The 13,690-nt window shown below is 40.1% G+C and overlaps 2 protein-coding genes across 3 annotated transcripts in view; both read left to right on the top strand.

The window, feature by feature from the left end:
* Positions 1 to 1,722, top strand: part of CMSS1 (cms1 ribosomal small subunit homolog) — a 250,557-nt gene extending 248,835 nt beyond the window's left edge. For both annotated transcript variants that reach the window (XM_065657343.1, XM_065657333.1), the window contains exon 10: positions 1,080 to 1,722. In XM_065657343.1, coding sequence (XP_065513415.1) covers positions 1,080 to 1,163 — 84 coding nt within the window. In that variant the 3' untranslated portion in view covers positions 1,164 to 1,722. The remainder of the gene's footprint in view (positions 1 to 1,079) is intronic.
* A 723-nt stretch (positions 1,723 to 2,445) lies between these two features.
* On the top strand, positions 2,446 to 10,237 carry LOC136001785 (cell cycle control protein 50C-like). The gene is made up of 7 exons (XM_065656435.1): positions 2,446 to 2,707; positions 3,540 to 3,650; positions 4,898 to 4,999; positions 6,387 to 6,477; positions 7,485 to 7,622; positions 8,623 to 8,832; positions 9,916 to 10,237. Exons 1-7 carry the CDS (start codon positions 2,495 to 2,497, stop codon positions 10,101 to 10,103), a joined length of 1,053 nt encoding a protein of 350 aa, XP_065512507.1. The 5' UTR covers positions 2,446 to 2,494; the 3' UTR covers positions 10,104 to 10,237.
* The last annotated feature ends 3,453 nt before the right edge of the window (positions 10,238 to 13,690 follow it).

Here is a 13,690-nt window from a genome sequence, read left to right as displayed (position 1 = left end):
GCCAGAGGAGGGGTAAATGAGTTTATCAGATTCTGGAGTTATACTAAAGCATAAAGGTTAAAATAAAAATTGATTGTGTACTTTATGATCTGACCAAAGGACAAGCTTCCTGTTTGAAAGCTTTGTGTATGGAGATTGATGACAATACAGAACTGTCTCAACTGCTCAGATTACTTGTTTGTAAGATTCAAGTGGAGTTTTTTCAACAAAAACCAATATTGTATTGTCTGCAAATAATACAAACACTGAGCCTTGAGTAAGTTTGAAAATATGGGAAGTTTAAGTTTCAGGCATCATGAAAGTAAAAAGGTTTATAAGAAACGGACTTGTGATAGAAAAACAACTGTTTTCACCCTCATGTAGCACAGTGGGGAATAGAGACTGGCCAGTCTCTCACATAATTTATTCCTGTGCAAAAGGGAGGCACAGAAGGATATAATCCTGAGGGAAAACTTGCAAATAAGTTTTATGTAAGTGAGAAGAGAGAGCTATAAGGAGACTCTGGACTAACCATGATGATAGAGAATCTTTTGTTCCTGCTGAAATACGTAGTCAATTAGTTACTCTTGAATACATTTGTCTTTTATCTTTTGCTAAGTAATAAACTACAGGCATATCCGTGTTATAAACCAAAGTACTCTGCATACAGCACATGTAGACCTGACCTTCATGCTGGTTTTCATTCAGGCATCTCAGACACAAATAACGTTGTGGCTGTTGCTGTGCAGCACTTCCCGTGGACTGCTTCATACTGGTTGATCCTCTGGAAAGTCCCATAGGGATTTTGCAGCCCAGGATGGATCTCTTGCTGTGGCAGGCTTCATCAGCTCCCTGCCGATGACAGCTTTTCTGGGGTCATGTTAGATGGGACTTTACGAGCCGCAGTTGTACTTCAGGACTGCAGAGCAAATGCTAGATATTTTACAAAATTGAAACGTTCTGGAGCTCATGACCATGTATGAGAACTACTTCTTTAATTTCTAGTCCTATAGTAAGGTGCCTGAGTAAATAAATAATGGTATTTAGCCAAGGCATTATGAGTAACTTTTGATGTTTGCTTTGATTTTTATTTTCTTCAGATAAAGAAAGAAACAATTGACCTACTGGAGACGAGTATTATAAAGCTGTGCAGGGAGGGATCTGTGAAGCTGGGACTCTTTTAATGAATTTACCAACAAGGAAGTCATTTGCAGCTGCATTTTACTGTTACTTTGTCTGCAATGGAAGTGATTAACAGATGATGGAATCAAGAATTCTGGCTTTTCAGAGCTCTATCAGTACAAAAAGAATGCACATTGCGACTTTTTCTTAGTTTCCTTTTAATAATAAAATAAAAGTTTTGGTTTTAGTCTTATCATTATTTTTATTGCAGGAACAGTGTGATACTGAAACTAGAGTTACATTGCATTCACCTGCTCGATTTACCGTATGTCACTTTTAAGACTCTGAAGATGAGAAAACTTGGGTGTGAAAGTCTTTATACAACTCAGTTCTCTGTTATCCTCCTCTGCTGTCCCAAAGGAGACATTCACTTCTCTCATGAGAGTGGTAATCTAGTTCTTGCCCTTGAGGGTCATTGAAAATATTGTATGAATTTCAGTAATTTGTTAAAAAGGTATTTTTCACCTATCTGTTCTAGAACTGGCCAAATGTTATTTTTTGCTATTGCGTAATAAATTAGCTATCTGTTGTATTGAGACTTTATTTTGGTTAAACTTTTGAAGTGTGCCAAAAATATTCTTCTGTTTGTCCATTTAAATTAAAAGAAGGTGATCTCTGGATGATTCTTTTGTCATTGCGGATAGTAGGTAATGGATGGATTTTTTTCAGAGGACAAGATGAATAAAGGTGAGCAAAACATCAGCATCTTGGAAAGCCATTGATCCAAATCAGATATTTGGAGAATGAGTTTCCATTTTGGGATTAAAAAACCATAACTTTTCTACAACTTTAAATTGCATCTGAATCAATAGCAGTGAGTGTAGCAGATTAAGAAAATTGATTTGGTCTTCCAAAGCAATGTTTTCTGTCTGGTGCTGTCTCAGCACCTGAAGTCGTCCCCAGTGGCATCCAGTGCAATTGGAGTAGAGCTCCTTTCATCATATGCCATGCCCCTTAGCTAGGCAGCTATTGAAGTGAAAGGAGAAGAAATAATACATCTGAAATTACGCAGAAATTCCAGTATCTCTGGCAGTATCACTGGAAATGAATAAGACATAACAAATCCTACTGAGTTGCGGCACAGTTGCTTTTCCAGGAGGCATGAGCTGGACACCCTGACCAAAGTACACAATCGTTAGATTAGTACAAGCTGATCATGGGGATCCAAACACAAATGTAGAAAATGAGGAAGACAGACGTCTAGTTAATGAGTAATTCCTGGCCATAATGCAGGTTTGAACAAACAATGCAGTCTCCCAACAGTAAGGACAGTATCTCAGCTTAAAGACTTTCCTGCACAAGTGTATTATTCATTCCTCTCACCAAGAAGAAAATGAAAAACAAGACAAGCTGTCTTCCACAAGAAGCAGGGGCGCGTCCTTCCAAATGTCCAGATAACAGCGCATTCAAACAACAGAGGCTCCCAGCTTGGAAGCCCCAGCTCACCATTGCGACTGTGCTCTCCAGCTTCTTTCTCACAGGCACCTTCTGCCTTTCTGTGGGAATCTGCCTCATCCTGTCCGCAAACAGCGTCAGAGAATTCCAGGTTTGTTTTGGGGGTGGTGTTCTTAGGTATTCTATGAAGAAGAAACTGGGCTATTTTTGGAGGGAAAAGGCTTTGAATTTTTGCTTCCAGATAAAGATGGTAGCAATGGCTTCATGCCTCAGGTCCAGCAGACAGTGTTTCCGTGAAAATCCTCAGAGATAGCTAGTCACCAAAAAAAGGCAAGCACTGGGTGGTTAACTGGATGGTAATATCTGAAATATGGATGGTAGTTACTGCCACTGACTGGTAATACCTGAAATGTTGTCGTTATTTCCTGGGTTTTTGTAGGGAAATAAACTAACTCCTTTGATAGTGTTTGGTACTAGAAGAACATACATGTTTGCTGGGGCAAAATCTTAAAATGCAGGGAGCCCTGGTGTTTTAATATCTCCTGGAGGTACGGTTTGGTTGGACCTGTGGTGGTGTTAATAGACTCCTGGTTGGAGGCAACGCTCAGCACCACATCCAGGCTGTTCAAGAGGGATGCGTGGGCCATGATGTATGTGGGGACTGGTCAGACATTACTTGGTCAGCCAGACCAAGCTGCAGAAGTGTTCTTCACTCAGCACTCCTTTGCCAAGGAGCAGATGTGGAGGTTCTGCAACAGTCATCAAAAGGCTCTGAAACAGCTTTAAACCAGGGATAAAATTTGTGAATGTTCATTCAGGCCAAGTCCTGATTCTCTGTCTCTGTCAAATTTTAACAATGTTTTTGGCAGCCCAGAGTCACTTAGAAGACAACTGCTCTGAGAAGTCTTGCAGCTAAAACACTCACTTTTTCCTGTGTGCATGTCCTTTACTACAATATCTCTGCTTGTTCACTTCTCTGACAGATTAATTATTCAGATAAATGCTCAGAGTGTTCAGAACTCCGTGAAAATACCTCTAATTGGAATAAGGAATGCCACTGTTCTGTTAATTTCACGCTAAAGGAAGATATGTTGGTAAGTGGATGTGAGAAACCAACTCAAGTCGTTTAGTACCTCCTGTTACTTATATCCCTATGTGATAAAATACAGTAATTCTGCTCTGTAGAGCTCCTGACTAAATTTTCTTTGTACTTTTTAAAAACATAAAATACTCAAAATTTTCAACTTTTGCCTTTGCTCTTCATTTTGGTATGTTAATAAAGATCAGGCTACCTCTTTCGCTAGTTGGAAGATGTCCAAGGAGAAGATGGGGATGAAGGAAATGGTGTTTGATTGCAGAGGTGACTTCTCTCTGAGGTAGCAGCAAACCCTTGCCCATGGCCTGGGGTTAGTTGTTACTGCACTGCTAAGCTCTCACATGAGAAGGAAATCTGAAGCTCTGACCACCTGCCATAAGTAAACTTCTTTTGTCTTTTTTACAAGAGTTATGCTGTTAATCCCCAAGGTCCTTGAAATAATTCAAGTCTAGCAATGTCATTCTGCAGTTTCATTTGGGAAAAGTATCCTTCATTTGCTGTCCTAAACTTCCAGGTCTTGTTGCTGAGGCTGTTAAAATGCCTCATGTTCCACCAGAGAGACCTTCTGCTTAATACTGCATAAATGATCCCTTAAAATTACAGTGCAATTTAAATTACGAAGTCACTTCAGAGTTATTCAGTGTTGAAAAGGCTGTTAAAGTACTCTCTAATTCTTCAGATTACAGTGATGTTTGAGATGAGAAGTTTATTTAACTGAATAACAGGGGATTGTAGTTTAATAATCATTTGTCTTGCTTGTATTTGCCTGCCTAGCATTCTACTTTTAATAACAGGACTAAACTTTCCAAAGAGTTCAAATAATTGATGAGAGGCAGCCTTATTTTTCAAAAAAACTGAAGAAATTAAGAGCTCATAGGTACTTTTTAAAGTATTTTGTGCACCTTCTTTTATGGAAGCTGAGTGTCTCTCCACCAAATATTGATAGTCAGTGCAGGTTCACGGCCAGCTGTGCCATCTTGAATAAAATAGCAATAAGGCGTTTTTATTTTAGATTTCATTTGGTGATTTAAAGTATGTTCAGTTTTGTGCCAAAATACTAAAACTCTCAATTGGGGTAAAGACTAGATTCTAGCAGTGTTTGCTGAAGTAATTGCTTAGAGTGTAGTTACCAACACTTAAATATGAATTGAGCACTCTCTTCCACTTTCTTTTTTAGCAAGTAATAGGATTTCTCTTTGTCTACATGAGTTCAGTTTACTGAAAGGATTTATCCTTGAATTCTAGGGTGATGTTTTTATGTACTATGGCCTTCAAAACTTCTACCAAAACCACCGTCGATATGTGATATCAAGAAGTGATGCACAGTTGTTGGGTCGAAATGCAGATGTAAGTTTTCTTCTTTATATTATGAGATTGTCAGTATTTCCATCAGGTACATCTTTGACCATATGGAGAGCTAACTAGGCGTAACTGTAAGCGTGTTAAGATGGCTCTAGGGAGGAATAAACAGAAGGTACAGATTTTCAGTGTTTGGTCTCTGCTTTTATGATTGTTAGGGCCATTATGTCTAATAAGTTAATAAGAGAGGAAGGTTGAGGGGACAAATAAAAAATGTCAGTTCAACGTTGCAGTTCTCAAACCTGCACCTAATAGGGAAGCTGATTAAAAATACATTGCCTTTTTCAAATAAATTTACGGAATGCTTTTCCTTCTAATGTTTTCAGTCTTAGCCAGAAATATTTTAACCTGTGCTTTTATTATAGGTTTAGGGAATTAAGTTATTCTAAGTCTTTCATTTTGCCATCTGGCTTTGGAAGTGGACAAGAAGCAGGAGGAAGTTTATGGTGAAATAGGTGATCATGTAGCATTCTGAAGTATGCAACTTAGAGGTCTAAAGAGGAGCCTAGACAGCATCACCTGCAGCAAGTCTGCATAAGGAAACTGGAGAATGCAACCATTGCATTCCATTTTTTTACTTACGAATCTAAAACATGTTTTCTTTGGCTTAGAAGTAGCATTTCTTAATATACAGAGTCCACACACTGTCTTCTGAGTACATATGATGATTGTGCCATAATGACCTGTTCTTTTTATAAAATGTTTCTTGTAACTCTCAAGACATGTTCCACATCCTTCTCCAAGGGTCCAGTCAGCTTGTTTGTTTGCATCCAAGTGGAACCACTTTTGGCTTATTGTGCCAATCAGTTACACAATTTATTAGTTACTTGAAAATGTTTCTGGTTTTAAACCTCAAGATTTATAGTTTCTTACAAACTGGGCTAGGAGAGATGCGATAAATTTGAGATGGGCTTTTGTTTTTCATGCTGTGTCATCAACCATCAGGATTTCTTCACACAGAACTGCAGTAATGTGGCTAACGGTATCTGCTGTTCTCCACCACTGAAGCAGTCCGGGTCAAAATTATAAAGAAGGAAAAATAAGATGTTCTAGGGTAAGCCAAGGCTACACTGGAACGTTTTAAATTGTAGCTGTGTTACAATAGCAGATTACCAGATGAGTTTTTGTAGTCTGGAGTTCACAAGTCCGCAGCAGAATTTGGTGAAGACCGTAAGTTTACTTACTATGATATAGAAGGTATTCCTCAACTACAAACTCATTCATTTGGATGTATCTCTAATGTGACCAAAAGGTACTGGAGACTTAATTATTCAGTGGCTTTACAGAAGGAGGAATGGGAGGAGAACATTAACACCATCAAACCAAAACAAAACCCCAGGTTCTGTGCCTGATTGTTCTATGACCTTGAATGCAGATTGAGAACAGCTACTGCGCACCCTTCACCACCTACCAAAATGGGACACCCATGGCTCCGTGTGGTGCTATTGCCAACAGCATGTTCAATGGTAAGTAGGTACCTTCCGCATCTGCCGTACTAATTTCCACTTGAAACTATTCCGTTACCCCAATCCAGCTGAATCCTGATGTTGCAAGATCTCTGTCTTCCTCCCACAAAAGGTTTTCTTTGGCAGTGCTACTGTGGTGAAAATGGGGCCCTACTTCCTGCTGTTTAGTAACTTGCCCCTCATTTTGAAACTGAGGAAGATTTTTCATTTCCTAGGACCCTCTTCAATGTGAATATACAACAGAACTTAGGAATTGAGTCCCTGGTGAAAATAGGAACAATGATACAACAGATTTAGTGTTCTTCCTTGCTAAAAAGTACATTGTTGTATGGTGTTGGGAGAGCCTAGATTCTGCTTTCCAACAGTTGTGTGCTTAGAAGGAGGTGACATGTTCTTCGCATTGTTTTGGACCTTTGCATCCGTGTGGTTGCATTTTGTTCTTTGAATGCTGGAAGCATACATAGTCTTACACAATTTGATCCCAGGTTTGATCTTGTTTATAGTAACCTAGTGGGCATAATCTGCCTGTGAGTACATTTGAGCTGAAACCTAGAAGGCACCTAGCGATGAGCACTGGCGGATTTCAGAATGCATTTCTTTGGGAGGAAAGAAGACAAAAAGCTTCTACAGGCTTTTCTCTTCTACCCCATCCATTTGTCTGCCCCATCCTCACCCATTCTTTCACCTGTTCCACGCAGCAGATTTTGGCAATGCAGCATCTGTTTTCAAGCAGCTGAGCCACTCATACCCCAGAGGACTTGGGAAGGGGCAGCTGCATTCAGTAACTTCTAGATCCATTTGATATTCATCTGCCTGTGCACCTCTCTGCTCCCTTGGAAGTCTGATTTACTGGGCTGGGCTCGGACCTAGACCAGCAGCCCACACTGCTCTGGAGCCCTGACTGTGGGACAGAATGCTCCTGCAGAGAACTAGGGACAGCAAGATTTTTAAATGCCGGGGAATTAGAATGACTGTCTTTTAAGTATTGCTTCTTGTATTCCCTACAGATACTATTGATCTTTTTTACAATGTTAACTCATCTGTTGTTCGAGTACCACTGCTGAAGACTGGAAACAGTTGGTGGACAGATAAAAATGTGAAATTTCGCAATCCAGAATCATACAATCTCTCTTCTGCATTTGCAGGTAAGAACGGTTCCACTGGTATTGCTTATTTTTCAATGGCTTACCTACCTTGCCTCCCACATGTGTGAGGGTCTCCCATTCTGAGATGAATTGCCTTTGGGAGAAATACCTCCAAAAGCAGGTTGGAAAAGCAGCTCTAGAGGGTGACAGAACAGAACACAGATTTAGCCTAAGTATCTTTTTTTTTTTATCACTGACCATAGAAAGTAGTTTTGGAAGACTGAAGTTAGCCCATGTCAACACCCTTCTGTAGAGTTTCTTGTAACGCTTGATCTGTCCAGAGAAAGCAAAGATATAGTAACTTTATTTTTTCCTATTGAAAACATCTGTGAAGGAGAATTGCATGTCACATCTTTCCTTCTTCACGCCTTTGCAGATTCTTAAGCAGTTGTCAGATAAGCGAGGCCACCATCATCACTAGGTCTTTCAAACAGCTGTTTCCTGGGGCTATTTCCTTGTTATGGTTGATCTGTATTGAAGGGGGACTAAAAGCTCCCTATTCTGGATCAGGTCAGTGCTGTGCTGGATGCAATATGCAAGAGTTAATTATCTAAGTGGTTTTCATATGACAGATTCTAAATATCATAAGCTGTGCCTTAAACTGCAAAAAGGTGCCTTTCTGGTTGTACAGGAATAAATGAATGTACAAAAATGAAGGCAAGTTCCACATTATAGAGAGCGTGTTGTTTGCTGAAGAGACAAGAATCCAGAATAAACGGTATTTTCACTTGTGCGAGTCACTTTGGTTTTCCTGTGCTTGAAGTTTCCAATGTGTAGCAACCGCTGGGTACCGTTAAACTCTGTTCATTCATGTTTAAGGTGAGTGCAGATGCTTGGCTGAAAAGTGTTATCTACCATATATAATTTTTCAATACTGGGCAGAGTCTTGTGTCTCTCATATTTCATACGCTGTGTTCATTGTGACTAGGCCCAGAAGTTAGTCACCAGCCACTGTTTTTACTGACAGTATGTCTTTCTTGGTTTCTTCCTTTTTCATCAGGGACAGCAAGACCTCCTTACTGGCAGAAACCAGTATATTTGTTAGACGAGGAAGATGAAAGGAACAATGGTTATGTAAATGATGACTTCATAATCTGGATGCGAGTGTCAGCCTTTGCTACATTCAGAAATCTTTACCGTCGTGTCGAACGGGTAAGGCAGTTTGTGGATGGCCTCCCAGCAGGGAATTACACTTTTCAGATTTCCTATAGTATCCTTTCTGATTATCCAGAACTATTAGATAGTTATAATGAGATGGAAGTGGATGGGATTTGTGTAGTAAAATGACAGCGAAACTGAGCAAAACACTCCAGACTAAGTCACTGGGAAAAGACCTAGTTTTGAGGCTGATGGGACACTACGAATGAGTTTTCTTTAGCCCGTGCAGATGGAGTTAAACTGAAATGGCAGCATGTGACTTTGGATTTGACTTCCGAGGGGGCTGGTTTTAGCTGGAGACAGCACATGGGAGCTTTACACAAAGGGTAAAACTGAAGACTGGGAACCTGAAGAGATGGTTGAAGACGCTGTTTTAGCCGAAATATTTAATAGTGGCCTAATGAGATGTGTTGACACCCTTACTGGGGTGCAAGAAGTGCCAGAGGTATCCCTGCTGTTGTGAGCTGTGCAGGATGCCTGTGCCAGCAGAGCCCTCTGGCAGATTTGGGCCACGTGCTGACAGGAGCTTTTGTGCTGGTGAAAATGCACTCTCATGCTGAACAGCGTGAACTTTGCCGACTAAAGCTCTTGTTTTGTCAGCAGGAGTTACGGCAAGATGACTATAAATTTCTCAGCTGACAGAGCTATGATTTTAAATGTTGCAGCGTAGTTCTATTCTGAAAGTTTCAGCGTGGAGAGATAAAAGGTAAAATCATATATTAACCTGGGTAGACGATGTATTAGGTAGAGATGAGCACTTCCCCTCAGTGAGAATATGTGGAGTATCATCATGATAAGCTGCCCAAGAGGCTCATTTTCAACTGAGTTTTCATAGCAAATTAACGCAGTAGCTGTTACATAAACTATGGATCTGAAAATTGTGTTAAAAAAAATATTCCCGTATTTACACAGAGACTGCATCTAAAATAATTGGATTTCTTACAATCAGCTGCTGCTGAGCTTTTGGACCCAGAGTAACAGAGACATCACAGATCAGTTAAAGAAATTTTTGCATCAAATGCAGATCTTTAGACTCTTTATGCCTTGGAAAGGTTTTTGAGCATTTACCACTACTTTTTCTCCCCCTGGGAATAACATTAACTTTGTCAGTGAAACCTTAACATCCTTCTATCAGATTTCCCTGTTACCAAATTCAAGGGAAGGAAGCATGTGATTCTTTCAACCATGGTATGGAGCGGAGGAAGTAACCCATTCCTAGGAATTGCCTACGTGGTTACCGGTGCAGCAGCAACCCTGACGGGCTTTGTCATAACTGCCATCCACTTAAAGCTCAGAAAAAAGAAAACATACTTGCAGAAGTAATAAGGTTCCCTGGCTTTCTGAACAAAGGCAAAGGCGTGCAGTGAACAAAGACCACGCAACACAGACCTCTCATCCTTTCCCCTGAGCTCTGGATCTGTTTCAGTAACAGGTTTTGTGAACATAAGCGAATTGAGGGGAAGTGCTATTCCATTATCCAAAACCAAACTTACCTGAGGCTGCATTCTTATTAATGTATGTGTGCTCCTAAATTTGTTTCCTAGGAAACTTGTATTGAGATGAGCTACAAATGACAGCATAGTGGTTTAGAATTGCAATGGCAAAGGAATTATATGGTACTAATGTCTGGCCAGAAGTAAGGGTCCATATTCATTTCTTACTGAGCCCTTAATTCATACAAGATTTCTCTTGACTTAAATGGAGCTTTGAATGGGTAAAAAGTGAAGTCTTCATCCAACAAGAAGCTTGAGCAGGTAGAACTTGGTGCTAAGATCTGTTTGTGGGCCACATGTGAGCTGAATGGCTTGGCTTAGGTTTTATATACCTTTTTCGGCTATCCTGAAAAAGCAACCAGCTTAGTGCAGCATATTCATCACAGTTTGATACTCGATTTGTGATTGAATACAGGGCATTTTTTAGGAGTTTAGGGTTTGTTTAAACACAGTTTATTGGTTTTATCTAGGTACTGAGAAAAACCTGCAAAGCTAGAGGGCATCAAAACACCGATTTGTATGTTTTATTAGAAATCTTAATTCAAAAACTCCTTTAATTCTAAGCATTTTAGCAGAAACGCCTACCTAATACAGCTATTAGGCCACAATTGCACTCCTACTTACCCCACCCTTCCACGTAAAAGTCCACAGACTCTTAAGTGACATGAAATATCTCTTCCCCTTTCAAGCCCTTATTTCTGTGGTGTGGTGACTTATTGTCAATAGAAAACAAAGCATCAGAAAATCTGTCAACTTGCTTTTCAGAAAGTAAACACTGCAGCTCGTGAATAGGCTTATCAATTTTCATGTTTCATGTTCAAAATTTTACGCATTTAGGAGTTATTTCCAGTCTCTGGCAAAATGCAGGAAAAGCACTGAAGAATTTAGGTCAAGTATACCATGGTACATCTGAATTTTTTAAAATAATGAAAATAATTTTAAAATAATAGAAAGCTTTAATTCCTTTGATAAGTATCCCGTGTGCCTTACCTGCCTCTTCCCCCCCGCCAAAAAAAAAAGAAAACAAACCCAAAAATACCAAAAAACCTCCACAGTAAAACAAGAAAGAAACCACAGATAAGAGCAAGAGAAGGGAATGTGGCACAGGGAAGCTGGATGCCACTGTCAGGGGCACCCATGTCTGCTTGTACAAGTGTCTCAGGAGCTTGTGACCTTTGGTGGATGGGCCTCTGGTGAACCTGAGCGCAGCCACAGAAGGTACCATTTCCTTTAATCTCTGCTTCATGATTGTGCCACAAGCAGCAGAAGAGGAGCTGCTCAAGCTCACAGCCCAGCCTCTTAGTACAGTCTCGTATCATCAATGCTTTATGCTGACTTGCTGGGTGAGGTGCGTGTCCCCGGCTGCTTTTCCTGGTCGGGGCCAGTCACCTCCATCAGAAAGCTGTAGAAACGGAGTTCCAGTATTTGAAACCCTTGCATCTAAATCTGCCAGCAGCTGTGGGAGAGCCCTGCCCGTCACTGGACTGGACATGAAGCAGTACATTTAGCAATGCTTAAGCTCATTAGTCTAAATCACTTTTAACAATGAGCACGCTCCTAAACCTTTTAAGTCCTTTTGAAAATGTAATTCCACGCAGCCCTCTGGAAAGCCCTGATGGGAGTTGCTGCCAAAGCTGAACTCAGGATTTCTGGCTCTACACAGACCACAGGAGCCTCTTTCTTCTTCTCTTTCTTTTTTCCTTTTTTTTTTTTTTTTTAAATCCTCCAGGAAACTGGCTTTCTGGAAATGATATGTCATCTGAGTGGTTAAGTCACAGTGCAATTGTCACTGATTTTATTTCTTCATGAAGTATCTGGTAAAAATGTTAGTAAAAGGAGAATAACAAGGTATGTGTTTCAGTGAGTCAGTGTCTACCAGAAAAAAACAAACCAAACCAAAAACTTATTTAGAAAACACAGTCTAGCAAGTAGTGCTTACAGTTTGCCCATTATCTCCCAGAGGTTTGTGCAAGAACCTCTTCTCTTGAAATGTACATCGTCTTCAAACGCCTCCACAGGGAAAACCTGTCTTCAAACAAATCTTCCTCTTTCTATTATTCCAGAGGCTGTCTAAGTCTTTGCTTATAAACCCCAGACCTCTTTTTCATCTTACCACAGCTTTAAACACATCTTTTTTGTACCCTCTGAACAGTATTCCTGGAAGCTGCCGCTTGAGCTCGGGCAGTTACTGTTGTTAACTCTGAGCAGCTCTGCAGTGTTTGTCTTGTCATTCAGGATTTTGCTCCCCAGACCAGAGCAATGGGAATGGCAGTTTTGATGAACTACTTCCAGCAGATGGAATCTGCCTCGCTCAAAAGAGTGGAAAATAAAAGTTTTAGCAATCTCCTTACACTGCCTTTTGTGCCAGTGCTACAGCTATGCTGTTGGTCTGCTCCTTGTGCCAGGACTTGCATGAATGTGCCTTTTCAAGAAGATTTTGTAGATGTGTTCCTCAGTTCTCCCATTAGAGAATACTCCTCTACCTATATGAAATGTTTAATGGAATTTTTTTATACTGCTGCTGCATTATTCCCTCTTGTGCAGAGGCTGAAACAGAAGTGAGAGGCCTGGATGAAGAACTGGCCTAACATAACAAAGATAGTAAAAGGCATCATTAGCTGCTCCTCGTTGTGGCATGTCCCAGGGGGTTATCCCCTTTTGTCACCTGCTGATATCAGCAGGAAGTATGACTCCAGACAAAAAAACAGTGTGATTTTGAAATAGTTTATTCTGGCTGTTAGGAGACTGTTACGTCAAATTGATCAGGGAAGCATACTGAGATTTGCAGAGCAGAGGCATGAAGGAACCAGAGATGTTGTGCTTTTACGGAGGAACAAATTGCTTTTAAAACACCTGGCGTGTCATGACCAATACTGTGTCTTTGGCACAGCGCTGCTTTTGCCTTGCTCATTCGATTTTATGAATTAAGATCATGTGTTTTGAGTAAAGAAAAAAAAGCCTTGGTAAAACTTTTCAAAATTGAATTTTATTTAGCTTATCTATCAAGCATATTTCCACCAATAGTAAGTGGGCCTTTTTCTAGGAGAGATTAATTTATGTAGACTTGTCAATTCAGTACAAAGATGTCTGGATTTAAGACTGCTGAATGAAATTAAGAGTTACACCTGGAAAGTGTAAGTCAACAGCACCACTGTGAGCGCTACATCACTAAGCCATAAAAGACTTATTGCCATGATTTGTAATATTTTGTCATATCAAAATTGTTAAATTGTTTGAATCTCTTTCCTGCAGATGCCAGCACTTCAGAAGATAGCATAATACTTTTTGTCATATATTCAGTCCCTTTGAGCTGATAGAACTTTGCCTATTTCTTTCACTCTCAAAAAAAGAAAGATGCCTGTCAGAAATGGGGTGTAAGTTTGGGGGACTGAAATTAATAATACCACAGCTGCTTAA

The sequence above is a fragment of the Caloenas nicobarica genome, chromosome 1 (genome assembly GCF_036013445.1).
Source record: "Caloenas nicobarica isolate bCalNic1 chromosome 1, bCalNic1.hap1, whole genome shotgun sequence".
Lineage (NCBI taxonomy): Eukaryota > Metazoa > Chordata > Aves > Columbiformes > Columbidae > Caloenas > Caloenas nicobarica.
Note: the sequence above shows the minus strand (reverse complement) of the source record. Positions and strands in the feature narration are given on the sequence as shown.